The sequence below is a fragment of the Notechis scutatus genome, chromosome 2 (assembly GCF_049901735.1).
Source record: "Notechis scutatus isolate UNSWTSFEM ecotype Mainland chromosome 2, rNotScu1.2, whole genome shotgun sequence".
Lineage (NCBI taxonomy): Eukaryota > Metazoa > Chordata > Lepidosauria > Squamata > Elapidae > Notechis > Notechis scutatus.
This window is the reverse complement of record NC_142010.1, coordinates 106,832,867-106,853,787: the sequence shown is the minus strand read 5'-3', so window position 1 is coordinate 106,853,787 and position 20,921 is coordinate 106,832,867. Positions and strand designations below refer to the sequence as shown.

General features: G+C 37.3%; 3 protein-coding genes across 4 annotated transcripts; 1 reads left to right on the top strand and 2 right to left on the bottom strand.

Annotated features, from left to right (window-relative positions):
- Positions 1–696: 696 nt before the first annotated feature.
- On the bottom strand, positions 697–8,483 carry SCO1 (synthesis of cytochrome C oxidase 1). The gene is made up of 6 exons (XM_026667593.2): positions 7,614–8,483; positions 6,475–6,565; positions 5,511–5,708; positions 3,267–3,359; positions 3,026–3,141; positions 697–1,393 (listed from the first exon to the last, which is right to left on the bottom strand). The coding sequence occupies exons 1-6, from the start codon at positions 7,758–7,760 to the stop codon at positions 1,262–1,264; spliced, it is 777 nt and encodes a 258-aa protein (XP_026523378.1). The 5' UTR covers positions 7,761–8,483; the 3' UTR covers positions 697–1,261.
- A 26-nt stretch (positions 8,484–8,509) lies between these two features.
- On the top strand, positions 8,510–14,213 carry ADPRM (ADP-ribose/CDP-alcohol diphosphatase, manganese dependent). Its single transcript, XM_026667592.2, has 4 exons — positions 8,510–8,680; positions 10,658–11,288; positions 12,044–12,160; positions 13,588–14,213. Exons 2-4 carry the CDS (start codon positions 10,682–10,684, stop codon positions 13,899–13,901), a joined length of 1,038 nt encoding a protein of 345 aa, XP_026523377.1. The 5' UTR covers positions 8,510–8,680; positions 10,658–10,681; the 3' UTR covers positions 13,902–14,213.
- Positions 14,214–15,366: 1,153 nt separating this feature from the next.
- On the bottom strand, positions 15,367–20,586 carry TMEM220 (transmembrane protein 220). Of its 2 annotated transcripts, XM_026667594.2 has the most exons (6): positions 20,381–20,582; positions 19,227–19,256; positions 18,243–18,303; positions 17,114–17,237; positions 16,312–16,371; positions 15,367–15,891 (listed from the first exon to the last, which is right to left on the bottom strand). In XM_026667594.2, the coding sequence occupies exons 1-6, from the start codon at positions 20,486–20,488 to the stop codon at positions 15,759–15,761; spliced, it is 516 nt and encodes a 171-aa protein (XP_026523379.1). In that variant the 5' UTR covers positions 20,489–20,582; the 3' UTR covers positions 15,367–15,758. The 2 variants fall into 2 exon arrangements, with proteins under 2 accessions (XP_026523379.1, XP_087810079.1); XM_087953953.1 differs by lacking the exon at positions 16,312–16,371 and having other exon boundaries at positions 20,381–20,586.
- Between the last annotated feature and the right edge of the window lie 335 nt (positions 20,587–20,921).

The following is a 20,921-nucleotide window of genomic DNA, read 5'->3' as shown; positions in this document are numbered from 1 at the left end:
CTACATTATTTGGGAGCTATAGATTTAAAAAATCCACAAAATTTTGAGTCTTTTTTAATGAACTGATATCAAGCAGTAAGCGGTTGACAAATATAATCTACAATTATTATTTTATTATTATCTGGAATGTAGGCACAAGCATCATTTCAAGAAAACTAAAGGAATTTAAAACAATATTCTGCTTGACTCCTTGATATATTTTTTTACTAACTCTTGATCCTTCTCACTCCCACATTCACACAGAGTAGAGAGAAGAGCCATCTATGCATGGAACAATCCTTAACAGCTGAGAATGAGGCTTAAATTCTATCAAAGTCCCCAAAGCACTTGGTGCAAGCTGACCCAAGGAAATTCTTGATGGACACTTAGATTAAAGAAGAGTGTCACTTTTTCCCCATCTGGCTTCACAGAAGATATTTCAGTTCTAGGAGAATCTTCTTACATGAAAATGCCTGTCTGAAGGAAAATAAATCTAGCTGGGTACTTTCCCAAGGAATGACTTTTCGGATACAAGCTGTTCAAAATGAATCAATGAACATTTTAATTCTCAATCTAAGTGAGAGGATGATAAAGGACAACTATTTTATGTAGCCACATACAGATACATTTGCCTTCTATTCATAGTTATCTAATTTAATTAGTCACAGGTTCTGTTTTATACCTCATCTCCTTTGAGATTTTAAGACAAGAACACAGTTTAAGTTTCTTTCACTTTATTTCATCATCTGTGCGCCACATTTGATTTTAGAGTGAAGGTTCCCATCCTGCCATGTTGCTTAATAGCAGCCATATTGTAAACTACTGAATGTTTAAAAAATGAAAAGGGACACTCTGGAAATGTTCATTGAGAAAGGACCAGAAGCTCCGCTTCCTAGGAGGAGTGCAAAAAACTTGAGAGAAGATAAATCCCAATCGTATCTTCAGTACAGGTCAGTTCAACAGGTGCTCTTCAGCAGGTCAAGAACAAGAACTTCTCATGAAGAAGTTCTCATTGTGGTTTATGTTTGGTGGCTCTTTCTGAGTAAATCTGCATCAACATTAACATTAACAAGCCACTGTATGGCTAAGGCATATCCAGATGAAGTATCATTGGTGAAAGACATCCAGCTTCTCTTCAGAACTGAGTCTTAATCTGTAGGTACAGGTTTAGTAAATTCAACTGCACTAAGAGGACACCACAGCAGACCACCTCTGTGAGTATTTCCTCCAATCAATGTCACAAGCTGCATTTTAAACTTGCTTAGTCAGAAAACTAAGTCCCTTACTCTTTCTTGTATTGTTTCATGTGCTTTAGGATGCTGGCAGAAATTTGAATGCTGTTCTTATTTTGGCCAAAATAATCAACAAATTCGCCATCAGGCCCAACAAGGTACATTATGATAGTGTGATCCACCTGCAAAAAAACACACACACACACAAAGGAGATGGAGATAAGGTTGAAATTCTGAGATTAGATAATTCTGCTAAGCACTAAATTGTTTCTGTAACTGAATTATTACCCAGCTCTAGATTTCTAATAAAGTCTTTAATAGGCAGTCAAGAAAGTACCAAAAATATATATTTCTTCAGCAGTAAATGTGAGAATACATTTTTTTAAAAAACCAGGGCCCCATATATCTGATATTAAGACCACAAAAGCAGCCAAGCCCTATATAAGAAGACCACAAAAGAACACAAGTCCTACTATGTGTTTGGTGAAAAGTAGGCTACCTAGAATCAATTTTTCCCCTTCATCTAAAAATTAAGTAAAAATCGAGGAGTATGAGAAAAAAAATTCAACATGTTTTGTAAGGCATAAGAACAGTACTGAATTTCTTGGGTCAGGTCAAGAGCAGCAACAAGAAGCCACTTTAAAAAACAAAAAAATTAAAAATAAAATACCACTTGCTCATGAACAAACTACTCCTTTTGGGCAAACCAAAGTGAATCAAGTGAATACTAGAGCCCACAACTGATACCTTGGAGATTTATACTTTAAAGTATGCATATGAATATTTAGGCTAATAAAAAACTCCAAACAGGCTAAAAGGCTAAAAGTTATTCTATATATGGCATTTGCCTTTTATGGCCATTGACATTTATTATCTGGCGCCCCCTCCTGTCTATCTTCTGATACTTATCCATTTTTATCTTTCCTTAGGAAGATAACTGGCCTTGTCCAAGCTCAAAAGCTAAGCACCAGTGGGCCTGCTGAGCAGTTGGATGAGAAACCATCAGTCCAAGTTGGACTGAAAAGCTGAAACAACGCCAAAGGTGACAATGGGTTTGTATGCTAAAGTTGCATCAATGTGTCACCAAAGTTATTAGGAGTTGAGCCATACTCTAAAATGTCTTCACTTTTTAAAAACAATTATCCAACTCTATAATACATTAGAAAACATGTTCAAAAACTTAATGCCAAGAAAAAAATCAAAGACTTGTACCAGAAGTTACCAAGATTCAAAGGCATGCAAGCATAAAGACACAAGCCTGAACTAAATTTTTCAACTCCCAACACGCCCTTATTAAAAATTGCTATGAATACCGAAACCAACCTCAGTATCAAAGAATGTTTTCAGTTCTACTGATGACAAGGTCTTTTCTGATTCATTTTTATTTTATTTTTCTCTTGCTCATGTTTAAGAACATTCCAACAAATGTTCCTCAACATAAAGGAAGGTCACAAAACTGCAGCTTCCTATCAATCAGAAAAAAATTGCTTGGCCAAATACTATCTTCTCACAAAGAAAATCTTTTGTTCGGAACAAAGTATATAGTCGCTTCCCATGTTCTCTATGATAATTGCCTTTTATCATTCTGATGTTTCCATTTAGATCCATTTTGTCAACTTCATTCAGAAAAGTAGCTCAGTTGTAAGCCACGCATTCTCAGCTCCCCTCCCAATGTTTTCCAATGTTTTGTATACTTCTAGGGCTGTTTTGCTCACTGTTCATTCACATTTTGTTGATTCAGTGACCCATAAAACTTCTCTCTCAGGCTAAAACCTTTATCCATTGATGGGAAAACACATGGAAAATGTACTCACTATGTAATCATTATCCTCATCTCTGGGACCTGGGCTGTAGTAGACACGATAAGCTCGAGACACTTGATCAATCTGTTCTTTCGTACCGGTCAATCCAATCAACTTTGGTGAAAACTCTTGAAACATAAATAAAATCAATAAGATCCAATGCATTAAAAGGGGGTTAAAAAGTGAACCTGGCCAGAATTGCATAAAATGGAGACAGTACAGATGGCTTAATAAAAAGAAATGCTAAGATTACCTTTAACGTATTTGGCAATGGCTTCTTCATTGTCCCTCTCTGGATCAATGGTGATGAAGAGTGGAGTGACATTAGGCAAAGACGCAATACTATCTGTCATGATAAAAGATGATACTTAATCCCCAAGCAATCAGCCTCAAGACTGTTTTTATATACAAGATTTTAATTTAATCCCCTAGATTAAAACGCTTGATAATCCTGAACACAAATACATTCTGTACCCCTTCCCAATCTGTTCAAGCCTATACATAGTCATCTTCCCAAGATGGGGATTTAAACTTTTTATTTTGGTCCACTTCGGGCAGGCCTTAAGGGATAAGCAGAATTTAGGGATATGATTATCTTCCCTGAATTCTCATATAAAATACTGGATGAAGGACAGAATGAGGATGATTTTTTACAGATATTGGTAGTCTCAAATGCACTGTACTCTTTGAACTGAATGCTGACAATACTGGCTAGGTAACATGTTGTTATGGTATAAAGTAAAGGTTATAGTTAATGTACAATAAAAGGTATGATAAATGTACAAAAAAAGGTAGGATAAAAGGCAAAATCTGAATGATTTTTATGTTAGACTTAAATTTTAATTGAAGTTAGGATCAAGGTTTGCAGCAAAGCATATGGCAAATATTTCACAGGTGATAAAGTGAGATTAACGTTGAAATTCCTGGAATCTATTCTAAAAATGTAAGATGAGGGTGTGTTGCTATAGACTTTGTTAGTCTTGCTCTGATATTAGTTAGTAAAGTTAGTTTCAATATTACCATGACATTAGTGTAAGTATTAGAATACACCGACATCCATGATAAACCCAGTACGATGGTGAGTATGAATTCTTTATGTTAAGAGTAGTTCTAACCTTTGTTTATCAGGTGTATTATCAAACTGAGAATTACTACTGTATTATTCATAGTGGGAAATCTTTATGGTTAGGTTAACTCTTACTATCAAGTTAGTAAATTTAATTTGTTTAAATTTCATATGGTTTATAGTAAAAATAAATGTGATGAATAATATTATGCTGAGTTTATATTTAGTCTTACACTAACGTCAGCAGTCAGCCAAATTTGGGGTAAATATTTTTTGGCACTAGAGTGAGATTACAGTAAGACTTCCTTAAATTCGATTCAAAAATAGCAAGAGCATTAGGATCAGGGATAATTTATATGAATAATGGTAGCCTTATGATCATATTACAATTAGTATTAAGCCTTGGTGGGGCACTGATTAGAGTGCTGTACTGCAGGTCACTTCTGTTGACTATCAGCTGCCTGCAATTTGGCAGTTCAAATCCCATCAGGCTCAAGGTTGATTCAGCCTTCCATCCTTCCTAGGTGGGTAAAATGAGGACCCAGATTGTTTGGGGCAATATGCTGACTCTGTAAAAACACTCAGAGGGGGCTGTAAAGCACTATAAAGGGGTATTATAAGTCTAAACGCTATTACTATTGCTATTAAATGATTGTGCACTAGTTAGGACATTTTTTTTAAAAAAAATATTTATTTCATTTGACTGAGCAACTTATGACCTATAGAGTAAATTTGGAGTTAAACATCTTTGAAATCTATGTGGAAAACTAGTGTGATCGTTTGAATTTTTATGGTTAGTGGATAGCCTTAGATTTTTCTTCCATTTAATATTGAGCTTTTGGCAATGATTAGGCTTAAGCTTCTATTAAAGTCTAAGCAAAAACTAGCAGAAGGATGCAGTTGAAAAGTTTAGTGACCAAGATGGGGAAAAAATTGCTGAAGTGTCAATTTAATTCAATCCAGCTACAAGAAGATGCTCTTGTAAGATGGTTTTATGGACAAATAAAACACCCTGAGCTCCTTTTACTAGTAAACATGATTCCTTTTTCTTGCTGTTTCTTATGCAGAGATTTTCCTTTCTAAACATGGGCTCCTTTCTAAACATCTTTACTCTCCTATACTATACATTTCCCTTTTTCCATGTTTCTGAATATAGCCAAGTTTTAATTGGTTGTAAAACCTTTCTATACAGATCCTTTCCTCCTTTACTTTGACCTCTCTCCCATCACCCGCTCTCCATTAGCTCTGTGGTTAAGAGGAAGTTTAAACAGGCCCAAATCATAAAAAGGTAATCCAGAGTCACAGTCATTTCCTGGTCAACTAAAGGATAAGCTGACTGTCTCACATAGAGAATTATTGCAGTAACTCTGGAGTTGGGTGGTGCTAAATCCAATCAAATTAAAAGTTCAGGTTTCAGCAGGATTTACTTACCAACTTCATCCACTGCTAGTATCATTTTTTCCAGTTCCTCTGGGCAAATGTCAGGGCAATGTGTAAAACCAAAGTAGATTAAAACCCACTGGCCCAGAAAATCACGGTCTGATTTCGGTTGTCCATGGTGATCAACAAGTGAGAAAGGGCCTCCTAACAAAGGCTTTCCAATGGATCGGACACTCTCTCTCTCCAATGCTAAAATTTGATCACAAAATTAGATTATCTGCCTAGAGCCTTAACGGAAGAAAATCTTAAGATTTCAACACAAATTCCTACACATACATTCCTAATTCTTCATCTTTTCTTTTCCTATCTTAGAGACAATTTAAAACGTGTCTCTTCTTAGAACCTTTTTGGGTTTGTTTTTGCTTCATCTATTTTGGGCATAAAAGCTTCCAGTAGCTTTCAAAATCTCCGAAGAAAATGATTTAAGATCACTTGTATTCTCTCCTATTGTATTTAAATTCAAAGGCTTTAAGTAAGATAGCTCCTGATAGCATTTCAATAAATGCTTGTACATTTACTGTTTCAGCTGCTTTAGTGATTTTTGAAGCAACCGTTACAGCATCTCAATTTTATACCATAGCAGATATTTTATTGCTAGCATAACATAGAAGAGGAAAAAAACTTTAATATTTACGATACCTATATATGCGCAAATCAATTTAAGGTAAGGACAATAAGCAGAAGTAAAAAAAACATGACACATGTTCAGACATATCTCAGGGTAGTAAGGAACAATTATAATTATCAAAAATGTACACTTAGTTGTACCACTTCTTCATGTGCTTGGATGACAACTCTCAGAATTCCTAGCTAAACCCAACTCATCTGGAAACAACCAGTTTAGAAAAAAATCAAAACTACCCAACAGTCACTACTGGTCATATATGCAATTCTTTGCACAATCCATCTCTACACGGCAATAATAATTAAAAAAAAAAACAATAGAATGACCCACCTGCTTCTTTCTCTTTCTTCAAATATTTCAGTACCCCTAGCAACCCTCCTCCAATCACAGCCGTGACCGCTAAACTCTTCCAAGTTACTGGCTACTGGGAAAGAAGAGAACACAAAATGTTCATAAATAAATGTTTTCGTGCCAGTGGTGGGATTCAAAGTTTTTTACTACCGGTTCTGTTGGCGTGGCTTGATGGGTGTGGAAGGGGAAAATCTCCAGCTAGAGGTGGTATTTGCTGGTTCTCCGAACTACTCAAAGTTTCGGCTACCGGTTCTCCAGAACTGGTCAGAATCTGCTGAATACCATCTCTGTTTCGTGCCAACCTGAACCCATTTTTCATACCAGCGGTAATCGTGTGACATCTCATGGTCCATCCTTACTTCTCCACACGCTTTTAAATTTCTCCCCTATTCCAGGCTGACCCGGTTTATTTTCAGCCTGTATGAGGATAACCAAAGGCAACACAGGGAAAGGAGGCGGAGCGGCCCCTGTAAGTCCACCGATTCACATTCATACGGATTGAGCAACTTCAGCCAGAGAGGCGATTCGGCCAAGTGTCATTTTTCCAGCTTCTCAGAAAGACCCAAGATCCCGACCGAAGCATCCTCTTTGGCCGAGAAAGTGAGGACAATTAACAATGAACAGTGAGGACAATATGAAGAACGGCTGCAGGATTTGGGTTTGGCTAGAGAAAAGGACTAGGGGGCACATGATAGCAGTGTCCCAGTATTTGAGAGGTTGCCATAAAGAAGAGATCAGCTTATTTTCTAAAGAACCGGAGGGCAGAACAAGATTCAATGGATGGATACTAATCAAGGAAAGATGCAACCTGGAGAAACTGCCTAACAGTGAGAACAATTAACCAGTGGAACAGTTTGCCTTCAGACATTGTGGTGCTTGGTCACTGGAGGTTTTTAAGAAGAGACTGGGCAGCAATTTGTCTGCAATAGTATAGGATCTTCTGCTTTCGAGGTACAAGTAGAAGACCTCCAAGGTCTCTTCCAGATCTATTCTGATTTAAGATTGAGGTTGCGCGCAAAGGTGCCCAAGCGAAGGCCTCTCCCCGTTGCCCAGCGATCCAGAGCTCGCAGCAGCCATCGGCTTCTCCCACCCTGACTTCTACAGCCGGAATGCCTCACCCCAGATTTCTTGAAGCCCTTCTGTCTGATCGGGGGTGGGATGACCAGCGACCGGACCGGACAGCAGCGCAGGAAGCAACACGGTGGAAACATTGGACGCTTGCAAAGGGCGAGCGAAACCAGGCGAACCCGCATCGCTCCCGCCATCCTCCCTTCCCGGAGTCAACGAAACAGCACGCCCGGCTTGAATTTCCGGGACAGACCGGCGTCCTGGCCCTGCATTGGCTTCAAGACTGTCACATGGCGTCCCGTAGACTTCGAGGGTTGGACGGGGCTCCCTATGGTTTGCATGAAGAAGCCGGCCCTTTTGAAATTCAGCCCTTGTGGAAGTACTTACTGCTCCTCGTTCGCCTGTCTGATCGAAATCACAATAGACGGACAAAGGAATCAAGGCGTCTTTGGAAATTATCAGTCGAGGCTTTTTATTATTATTCTTTTTCTCTTAGTGGGATGGTGATCTTCTTTTTCTAAATTATTTTGAACAGTAATAAAATTGGTAAGAAAGTTGGAGGAATCCCAACTTTTCATTCCGTGTGAAAACAAGTGGATTACCAGATCATTTTTCAAGCGTTTTCATATTGGAAAAAGTCACCTTTTCAACTTAAAAAAGAAAGCGTGGGGGTAAAAAAAAACCAGCTACATCCACCATTTCCAACCTGCCAAGCATGTGGAAACAAATGAAGGCGAGCTAAAGCCTAGCCTTTCTCGATTCCCACCCAATTTACCAATCGCCCACTTCCGATCGGAAAGAGAGAGAGAGAGATCACAGGAAGGGAAAGAACCGGGGACGATCTCTTTGCAGCATTTAAGAGTCGCTCTCGCTACGCTACATACAGATTTTATAGTCATAGCTCTATGGCGAAGGAAAGGAAATGAAATCACTTCCGTCGGCATTTTAATACCTTTTTTTTAACTGGGAAAAAGAAACACAGCTTGAAACGTCAAGCGACTTGAGCGCGACAGATCGCTTGCATCCAAAGTAACCATGCTTAGGTTGAAATGCAAGACTAACCGAAACATATGTGCGGATGGCTAGTTGGAAATCTTCAGGTTCATTCTTGGAAAATGTAAGTAATTTGTAGCGCTTTTGACCCAGAGGGTTTTCCTATTCTGTTGCAGAAAAGGAAAAGAGTTAAACGGAAGAAAAGTTCCTTAGTTAACAACAAATCTAGGTTTGGGATCTCTTTGAAGAAACACCCAACCTAATATTTCCCAGGATACTTACAATTGCCACAATCCTCATTCATCATGGCTATGCTTGTCTGGCATTGATGAAAACATCTGGCGATGATGAAATTCTAGACCTAGAAAACTAGAACTACACCACCTTCAGTCTGATCTAAGTATAGTATATAAAATCATACATTGCAGTGTCCTACCTGTCAACGAATACTTCAGCTTCAACCATAACAATACAAGAGCAAACAATAAATACAAACTCAAGGTAAACCACACCAAACTTGATTTCAGAAAATACGACTTCAGCAACAGAGTGGTCAATGTTTGGAATACTCTGACTCTGGTTTTTTCCCCAAACCCCAAAAACTTTAACCTTAGAATGTCACCACTTACTGACCTCACCCCTTTCCTAAGAGGTCTGTAGGGGGCATGCATACCATTGCTGTCCTATTGTTTCTTTTTATTTTTCTTATATGTATCCATTTCATGTATTCTTACTCATATTTATACTTATACCTATTATCTTGTAAGCAATTGACAAATCAAATAAATAAATAAATAAAACATCATATATCTAAAGGTTTATTATAACAGTCATACAGTCAGCCAGATGTACTGAATTTGGCATTTTTACCCACCTCTCAATCTGGTCTACCAAGGACCTGGAATAAGCAGATGTTGTTGTCTATGGTACTATATTGGAAGACATAACATGACAGTATGCAATCATATTAGCTATAAGTTATTAGCAACCCCAGGCTTTGATAATGAAGACTGCATACATGAAGACTGCATACATGTGTATTTACCCACGGTAGAAGTAGAATTATGTTCAGTTGCTAGAGATTCATGCTATGAATATATCCATGGCAATAATACTTTGCTATTGTCTTCTTCCAGAATAATGTACAGCTTTGGGTTTCCAGACTAGTCCAAGGCTTCGATCTTTTTTAGGGCTCCTATCCTGAAAAAAATGATTTTGACTTAGGACTATCAAAACATCCCTGCAATCATGTGATCAAAATTTGGGCACTTAGCAACTGGCATGTACTTACAAGTTGCAGTGTCCCAAGATCACATGGTTGCCATTTATGACCTTCCCAGACAGCTTCCAACCAACAAAATCAATGGGGGAAGCCACGTTTCTTTTTTTTAAAATTAGTCTATAATATAAAATACAAAAACAAATAATATGAAAAATAGGGGAGGAAAAAGGGAAGGGAAAAGTGTAGAAAAGGAAAAAAAGAAAGAAAAAATAATTGATTTCCGATTACAGAATATAATAACATTAAGATTCCAACTTTTTACTTGAAAATATTATTATAAACTAGCCATTTCTGTATCAACAAATCTAATCAGTTAAACACAAAATCAACATTTCATTTTTTTCCCACCTCAGCTTGCTTCTAACAAGCGAAATCAATGGGAGAAGTCATATTTTCTAATGACTGCATGATTCACTTAATTACAGCAAAAATGTCATAATATCAGGCATGACTCACTAAACTACCTATAGTACTGCTTCTTAGCTTGGCCATGTAGTAATAGTGAGAGTGTTGTGTTCTTAATAGGTATATGTAGACTTCTGCTGAATATAGTTTTCCCAGTCTAAACTACTGGGTTGACAGAATACAAATTGATAAGATTGCAAGCAGTTACTTATATAAATCTGGGAGAAAAAGAACTGTACATGAATGCAGTTTTAATTTGTGCCATTGAAAATATGTTCTATCTTCATGAAATACAATTTGCTGAAAAGATCATCAGGTCTATCAAAAACTGTAAAGCATTCCTACAGACTTACATGTTATCTCAGCAGATTTACCATCCAAACAATTCATCTGTTCTTTTCTTCCTTCCCTTAGTTCTAAGCAAGAGTTTTTTGCAAAATGGATGCAGGATCCACAAGAACAACGTCGGAAGCGCTTTTCTCCTTTGGACTCATAGCAGACATTCAATATGCTGATATAGAGGATGGCTATGATTTCCTGGGATTCAATAGGAGATATTATAAGCATAGCCTATGCTGTCTCCAGAAGGCAATTGACGATTGGAATCGAACTGAGGTTCAGTTTGTAATACAGCTTGGAGACATCATTGATGGCTTCAATGCCCAACATAAGACATCAGAGAAAGCACTGCAACAAGTTATGAAGGAATTTAAGAAACTCAGTGCACCAGTCCATCACATATGGGGCAATCATGAATTGTATAATTTCAGCCGGAATTATCTTATGGAATCTGAATTGAATACCAAGTTCTTAGAAGACCAAAGTTTGTTTAATAACTTTGTCAGAGAACAGAGCTCCACAGAAAACCCAACTACAGAGTTCTATTATGCTTACCAATTTTCTCCAATGCCTAAATTTCGATTCATTCTTCTTGATGCATACGACTTAAGTATTCTGGGGAGGGAAACATCAACAAAAAAATATAAAGAATCTCTACGGCTGCTACAAGACAAAAATCCGAATGAAAATCTGAATAGTCCACTAGGTATTATATTCTGTTGAACATAATTGTTATACATTTTTACAGTCATGGTCTGTGAAAGAGCTGGTTTTGTATGGATGAAAAAAAATTGCTATTAACGAATATGAAAATACCTTCATTTATTCTTTTAGGGAACTTTTAGGGAGTTTTAGGACTCATGTTAAGTCTGTCAATACCAAGTTTTATGATAATCTTAACATGAACCCATTTACTACAGAGTCATAAGTGGGCTTATTTTCTTGATATTCCTTTAAAGTATAGGACATGGACATCACCCCATAGAATCTTCATTTTTCAACTTTTTCACACAGAAAGTTCCACAAAATTAAGCTAGACAATAAAGTATTATGACACTTATATAATCTCTAATTAGGAAAGGGGAGGTAGAGCTGAATTTACTACCTACAAACATTGATGTGTTCTGTATGATTGCTGCAGTATTAATATGTTTCCAATTACATAATAATTTATTAATTTTTTATGTAACCTGATTAAAATATCAATAGAGACAATGACATATTTCTACCTCCAGGAAACTCTTAATTCCATTTTCTTCACTTACTAGGCTTAGTTTGATCCTTTAAAAAAGCGAGGGATACCTTGCTTTTAACACACATTTCTGGAATTGGCAATTATTCATTAATTCTTCATAAAAAGTGCATTTCAAACTAAAAATATTGTTTGCGTGTTTGTGGTACTGATACATGACCTTAATAAAAATTGTTGCTGTTATATAACTTCCCATCATTTTTTTACAGGGCTTGCTGAATGCAATTTTGTACAGTTCAATGGTGGATTCAGTCAAGACCAGCTGGACTGGGTTGATAAAGTTCTTACCTATGCTGATGAGAATCAAGAGAGAGTTGTGATTGCAGGTATGGCTGTATTTTTAATAATTAGTCTTAATATCTGTGGTTTTACCATTCTAACTAAGAATGTGTTCTCTGCTGGTTTGGTGTGTTTGCTGCCTGAACTGAACTGTGTATGCTTTGAATATTTCAAGAAAGGAAAGGAGATGGAAAGATCAAGAGATAGCAGACCAGTGGAATACACTTTGCTGGGACATCAGCAACAATTATAGTTAAAGGGGCAGAGAGAACATATCGGAAAAATTGGGGGCAGGCTTGCCTCTCACCCCTCCCTGGGAATTGCACAGTAGAGAATAGCAATAGTACTTAGACTTACTGTATACACCACTTCACAGTGCTTTTACTGCCCTCTCTAAGTGGTTTACAGAGTCGGCATATTGCTCCCCAACAATCTGGATCCTCATTTTACCCACCTCGGAAGGATGGAAGGCTGAGTCAACCTTGAGCCTGGTGAGATTCAAACTGCCAAATTGCAAGCAGCAGGCAGTCAACAGAAGTAGCCTGCAGTACTACACTCTAACCACTGCGTCATCACGGCTCAAGGAAGTAAGAGAAAGGAAGTAATAGGTATTTATTTATTTAGAAAATTTAATTGCTGCCCATCTTGTAATCAACAACTTTGAGCAGCTTACAGCATAATACATGAAAGCATTAAAGACATTAAAATCAACATAGTACATAAAATCATTGACAATTATTTTTGTTAATCATCTACCTGCACTTACCGAATATTTGGCTGCTGACTTGAAACAGTGTGACACAGACCTAAACATATAGCTGAGTTTTGTTTTCAGTTGAAATAACAATTTTCCACTTCCATCCATATTACTAGTTCTGAGAAATTCTTTTTTGAACTGATTTTATGCACCTAAATGAAGACACGTAACAGCAGACTGTGACCCAAGAGAGAATGAACATACATTGCATTATTTCTTATTTTGCATCTTGCAATCAAAGCTTTCCCAAAAAGAAGGGAGAGGGGGGGAGAATTGGAAAAGGAGCCGAATTACTTCTAATTTTCCAATTCTGCTTCTTCTAAACATTTTAATGATTAGAAGTTTAAATCAGTATTTACAACGTAAATTGTAAAAAATATGTCTATTCCTGCATTTACTTGTCAATCAGATTTTTGAAGAATTCTGAATATTCTCAGGGCAAGTGTTTTGTTCCTGTGATTTCAATATCCCTACACTGAATTCTATTCTTCTAGTATTCCATAATAGTATTCCTATTTGGGTATTATTCCCATATTACAAATTGGAAGGCAGTTTAAGAATTGGCAGCTTTCAAGTTTACATAAGGAACTAAGATTTGAGCTAAGGGTATCCAATTTTAGTTAAGTCCTGGGGAATGTTATACTATTGTAGATTTCATGTGTGGACAAAAATCATGGTATTTCATTTATTTTGAGTGCATTTCTTCTTGTATTGCAGGACACATACCCATCAACCCACACTGCACAAGCAGTATTTGCCTGGCTTGGAATTATAAAGATGCCCTTGCTGTCATTTATTCACATCGCTCAGTAGTATGTTTTCTTGCAGGTCATCTTCATTATGGTGGTTACTGTCTAGATTTTCATGGAGTCCATCACTTGACTCTTGAAGGGATTATAGAAACTCCTCCAGAAACCAATGCTTTTGGAACTATCTATGTCTATAATGACAGACTGGTGTTAAAGGGAAATGGAAGAATTCCAGATAGAGAGATGTATTACAAAGATCATCCACACAATTCTTCACTTTAAATACTATTGTGTTGGTGTGGGTTAGAAATTGCTATTTTTCCAACTGTTTTAAATAAAACACAGTTTTAATATTCAATAGTGAATAAAGCTATGAAATACATTATTTAATTTTTAAAACAACAACAAAAGATCCCGGTAAACTGAATTTATCTCATAGTATGTTGTAATAACCATTTGCTAAATGTTTACTCTCATACGTTTCCGCTTTGGAGAATTCACTGTCAAGTTTAAGTCTCATATGGAAATTGAATGGAAGCTCTGTTTGCTGATATGAAGACTGGAAAAATAAATAAATTGGATTGACATCTGTAATTTTGTAGTAAAACAATGTTCTATTTAAAACACTTCCTACCATTGTGCTTCTCTCTTTTCTCTCCCTTGAAATGATACAACCACTTTCAGTGAAGAATAAGTTTCTGACTGAGAGTTCTAGTGGTAATTCTTCATAGCTTTTCCTTTGGACAGAATTCAAACAATATTGAAGTATAAATATCAGAAACTGATACTTTAATTTCTTGCAAATAGAAGAATGGAGAATGAGACTGTCAAACTCATACACTTTGTTCAATTAAAAATGAGTTGTAGAACTATTTACATACAATTAGATGCAAGGATTTATTGACCAAAACACAAAAAGTGCTAACAATGGAAGTTCTTGCTATTCCACATCAGTATTGGAATCACTATATTTGAGCTGCTAAAAGCCAGACAATGCTGAGCAGCAGAAAATAGTTTTTCTAGGTCTATTGCAATCTCATAGTTATCCAAATATGTGTAGTCCAGATACGGTGGCCCTCTATAACAGTGGCCCCCAACCTTTTTTGTGCCACGGCCCGGTACCGGCATCACAAAATCATCCGCGGCCCGGTACCGGCATCAGCACACATGGCAAGGCGAGCCGAGCGACCGGCCAGCCAGCCGTCCCCCGCTTCTCCCCGCCACCTTCGACTCCTCCTTTGTACCTGTGTCGATGGGCTTCGCGACAGCTTCAGGACGGTCGCTCGGCTCACCTTGCCATGAATGCTGAAAGAATCCTCGCGCCTTAGTTTTGTTTGAAGCCGCCCCCCCCTCGATGAAACTAAGGCGCGAGGATTCTTTCAGCACCCAAACGCCGCTTTCTACCCGGAAAAGCTCACCGGAAGCACTTTTTCATCAAAACAAGATGGTGGCACCCAGCAAACCGGCGGCCCGGTAGAAATTGTTCCACGGACCGGTCCCGGTCCGGGGACCGGTGGTTGGGGACCCCTGCTCTATAAAACACATAGGCTTTAAATTAAAACAGCTTCTATGAAGAATAATTTAGAGAGAAATGAGCCCAGCACTACATCAAACGCTTTTCCAAATTTTAATCTATGACATTAAGTGGAATATGATATTCTCTTATGGATTAAGAATTGTATGTTAATCATCTTAAATAGTGCAGATGCATGTAGAGAAAAATGGATAGAATTTCAGAGACATCAGATACATCCTTATCAAAGTATTAATATATTTATTTACATTTTATAATTATATACAACATATAGTTCTTCCAGTAATGTCTGGCTTCAGTCCCATGGCTTCAACATGAGGCACAGAGGCACTTTGATTTATTCAGTCCAAACCCTTGCATTTATCAAGAGCACACAATTAATAAAATGGAAACCATGAAACAACTAGCTTTAAAACAGTTTGGGGGGGGGGAGGTCATAGTCCACAGAATTCAGTTTTCAATTATGTCTGAATTTTCAGTCTTCAGAAGCACTTTAGAGAAACTGTTCTTCATGGGAAGTCATTTGCCTTAATTGTGGTTCCTATTCACTTGGCATCAGTAGAGAACCTCCGAAGCAATGAAGACACTTGATGCTTTCCAATATTTTAAATAACAGTTTTACAGTGAGATGGCCATGATACTCGCATTTCTGTATTCACATAGATGTATAGCCACATTACAAAAGGAGAAAGACAGAGGAAAATTGCCATGACCAAGTGAAATCCACCCAGGGAATTTCTGGAAAGAAACAAGCAGAGTTTGCTGAAATACAATCCAATTCAACCCAATTAACAAGAACTCAGAAATATGAATTATTCTTGGTTTTGTAAAAGTACATTGACATGACTTCTGGAATTGATAAAGAAGTTATACAGATAGTCCTCAGTAACCACAACTGGGACTGTCAACTCTACCACTAAACTGGAACTCCCGTCTCCCCACTCAACTACTCGAGCAAAGTTTAGTTCTCTATGCTAAATACACATCAAGGACTAAATAACTTGCTTTTCTCTTTAAAAGAACTTCATCTCCAACTATAACAAGACAGCAAAAATCAGCCATCCTTGGCATATCCTTTGATTACATAATATATTTGTCAGGGTAAGCACAAGTTTTCAATGTATTATTAAGCTGGAATTGGCAAGTTAAAAGACTCACTTGGCTGAATTACGACAAAGGCTCATCCAGGCAGTAACAATCACCAGACCAAATAATTCCCTGTTTTTAATCAAATACAACTGTAAGTTACACAAAATTGATCCCAGAAAATAAACTATATGCAAAGAAAGTCTTTGCTTATAGTTACAACAGCATTAACTCTGTTAGTACTGAATAAGCACATACTTACTAAAAGAATATACTTGCAGTTTAAGAAATGAAAAAAATACTTGAGGAAAATTTACCGTTAATAGTTGGGAGTATTAACACAATCCTATCAAAGTCACAGTTTGATAGAGAATGCAAGGTACTTCCATTTTAGACGAGGTATAAGCATTTCACTTGACTTGGGCACTATCCAATCAATGTCATACATTCTTATATTAAAACATATACATCAATTGTAATAAGATTGGTTGTAGTTTGGTTACATTCAGCATCTTCATGATAAAATATAACATTCTTCTTAAAGATAAAAAAACTAGATTACATAGCAACTACAGATAAACCTGAAAAATATGTGTGTGCACCATTAAAAAAATCAGACTATGTTCGATGCTTTGTATCAAATGTTAGTAAGCTTAGATTGCAGGATAAAGTTTTCTACGATTTCTTTCTATTAATTTTCTTGGCACATCAAAATATATGATGTGTCTCAGGAATTTGTTCTAGGGATTTCAAAACTTTAAATCATTCTAATTCCTTAGATCTAGGGTAGCTTAAGGGTCTCACAATTGTTAAGGATAAGAGCTATGATGATCATGAAAATATGAATTAATGCAGAAAAGATCTCATTACTTACCTGCCTTCTTCCTCGTGCAAGATGTTATTTTGAGCAGTAGTAACCAAGGAATATCCCAACGCAGCAGAACCCACAACACAAACAGCTGAATGTAGATCTGATATACTCCTCCACACAATGTTATCTGGAAAATGTGGTGAGTTATTTGTACAAATCACAATGGAATTTGCACATTGAATTCATTTGGTCTTGATCAATTTCTTCAAGAGCCTTCAAATAACAATTACAGAGAAAAAATTCTTTAGATTTGGGATTTATTTCATAAAATTGAATCATCAAACGAGAAGCAGCATTTTTCATGCATGTTAAGATATCTAAAACAGCTGTATTTTGAAAATTAAAAATATAGGAGATATTGAAAAGAGAGAGTAGCTAACAGGCCACATTAGATACAGATAACACATAAGGAAATGACCATATACTATGAAATCTCAACGAACCTAATCAGCATATGGTAGGTTTCTTCATTCCAAAAAGAGAAAGAAGGGTAGAAGAAAATATCAGAAATGATAGATTTCAATTGACTTTGAATATGTTGATTAAAACATATAAATATAATATATATGCAAGCATATGTAGCTAAACAACACATGGGTTTATACAATATAATGTAGAATGCTAGGCATATCTAAGAATGCTTAAAATGTTACTATCATATTCTGCCTTTTCAACCAAAGAATTGAAATATGCTCTATTCATGGCTCTGCCTTTTTTTCTCACAAAAATTCCATAAAATCGATTAAGCTAAAAGCCAGCAGTGATTTAACATCTAAACTCCCCGTCTCTTTGTCCAATTATACAGTTTCCAATATCACAATTGTGAAGATTTTTTTTAGACAAGAAAAGGAATTGAGTTATAAATAATTATAACCATCAACTATATTCCAAACAGCATCTACCAAAAATGGAAGAATGTACTACCCTTATACAATTTTATGATTTCAATGTTCAGTATATTGCCTAGTAATATTTTACAAATATAAAGTCATAGTTTAAGAATGTAGTTAACAATTTTTAGTTAGTTGGATGGAGCAATAAAGCTTATTGCTAAATTATCAAAAAGCAAAGGAGATGAATACCCAGAATCTATCATTAGAAGAGTGATGACTTTTGCCCAATAATACTATACCTGTAACTGATGGATTAAGGCTTACTACCAGTGCAAGACTTGCTGGCACAGAGTACACAACCTAAAGCGAGATATATCAAATATATTTTGTAAATAAATGAAGCTAGAAAAAAGGAAAATGGAAAGTGTTCAATCCCAAAGACCAGATAAATAAACAAGTCTCAAAATTGCATCCTCAGGAGAGATAGGAAAGCTGTATTTTATTGTCAAAGGAATAAAGACCTTAGAATAGCAAAAAAAAAAAAAAAAAGTTCCATTGTGCTTTAAACCACTGACATTTCACAAAAAGAAATGATTTGCCAAAGAAATCATCCATCCACCATCAAACAGACCTACCAAGCCGAATGTGATGATTACAAGTGAAATTATTTCTTATGAATATTTTGTTTACTTGGGGAAACAATCAGTGTATGTGGAGAAGTAAACTGCACGCAGAAGAACTGTAATTTAGGTGTTATGTTTAGTTTTGTTATTAGTAATTCAAGTTCACTCCATAGTATTTGTACCATTAGAAGCAGATGCAGTATACCAGCTGTGAACTCTCAAGGAAGCTCCACATTAGGCTGCTGTACAAAGGGTTAGCTCTGAAAATTGTTCAGCAATGGCAGCAAAAGTGCAATTACAAGTGCACAATAGGACCAAATTTTGCTCATTCATGTACAGCAGCCTTTTATAGTAAATAAAATCTATTTACTTACTAGAGGCATGTACTTAATTTGAAATTTCAGTACAGTAATTGAAAAACTATATTCTGCAATTTAAAGTCCTCCCCCCAGATGCCATCATTAATTGCTTTTAGGTCCAGTTTTGTATTTATTCTATGTGCAGCAGGTGGCAGCATTTAATCAATCATGGCTGATCTTAAGGAAAACAGGCCTAGTCTGATAAGCACCTTAATAAAAGCAGGATTTTAAAAAGTACCACCTCAGTAAAAATGTTAGGACATAATAGCACAGCAAGGGACAAAACCATATTTATACTCACTATCCAAAGTCCAGGATCAGGGTCATTGATCTGCAACAAAGAAAGCAAAAATAATTGCTATAGGGCTCTGATAGGCTCTGATATTGAATGGCACATAAAATCAAAATCTCTCAAGATGAACCATAAGTCACTATCAGCTTTCCTTGCTCAATCTGTGGAAAACTTACTAGGGATCTTTTCTCATTGATAAAAGATCATGAACAAATGTTATTTCTTGAAAACTACATGAGGACTGAAAAGCAACTGCAAACCTCTAAGACTGGGCTGATATATCTACAGTTAAATTGTGTGCACCTTTGACAAACCTGACTGATGCCAACTCAGTGGTGGCTCCATCTGTAGTATTTACTTTAAAAAGCAACATCAAATCACTTTCAAGTTGTGCTTAAAACTTGGTGACCACAAGGACTTTTTCCATATAGTTTCTTAACAAGAATACACACCAAATACTTTTTCAGGACTTTTCACTTGCCAAATTGTGGATAGAGATAAAATAGCAGAATAGTGGCAAAAGAGGCTGATTCGAAACTAGACTGAAAACAGCTCGCCCATCCTCCATTAATATGTCCACTGGCCACTAGATCCATCACCAAGGTAAGAAGCATAAGAGCTTTTACATATCTTGAGTGTTGGATTAAGGAGAAAAATTCTGCTTTGGGGCCATTCCAGCCTTGCTCTCAGATCGGAGAGGAAGTAAAGCCAATTCTTGCAAAAGAAGACAGAAAATGGTAGTGTCAGCTGGATAAATGGGGAGAGGCCCTTACCTTGAGCAGCTAAGGTCAGGGGAAAGTCCAAAGTTAGAGAATAGACTGGAACATCGAAAAAAATCTCAGAATGAGACCTTGGCAAACCACTTTCCTATTGTTGCCAAGATAACTACAGGTACGGGTGATGCTTCTCAGAATGAAGTCTTGACTGTTTACGCTTTTAAAGTTGCTCCCGCCTCTTCCTACCACTCCAATTGGAGTCGGTAGACGATCGGGTGAAGGGAGAACTCTGCCTTCTCTTGAGACCCCATTACTCGAGTCTTTCCCCAACTCGGGACCCTTCCAGGTTCTGTCCCTCGGCCACTGAGTTCTGGCCTGCGCTACTCCGGAGATTAGCCTGCCCAACTCCCGCGCACCCTTTGTCCCTCTCAACACACTCAGCCAGACCTGAACGGCTCCAGCCAGCCCGAAGAAGACGGCCATGATCAAGTTGCTAAGCCTCCAGAGCCTGCTGGCACCCGGGCGAGGAGGCGAAGTAAAACAAGCAGCCTCCATTGCCCGGAATTACGACTTGCCTTTCCCAGGCCGCCCTGCTGGATATACGCGGCCCTAAGCGTAACCTTCTTTCAAAGCCCACCCACTCTTCCCACGCACACCAGCGCTCGGGACGTCCCTACCAAAGGAGCCGGAATCCCCGCCTCTTGTCTTTTCAGCGAGCTCAAGATGGGGGCAAGTAATGCATGTGGTACGGCAGCCGTAACAGCCCGTTACTGATAGGCAGCTAATTTGGAGACACGACTTTGGATCTTCTGTTTGTAAATAAACAGTCAGGCCTTGATGACTGATGGAAGGAAGCCAGAGTTTCGAAGCTGACTTGACTTCTTCCTTTTCAAGTGGGCACAACTTCGACTTTCGTTGTCAAGACTGGAGGCTATCGTTTCTTTGAAATTATTTTTAAAAAGTACCTAATGAGCTGCCAATAAAATCA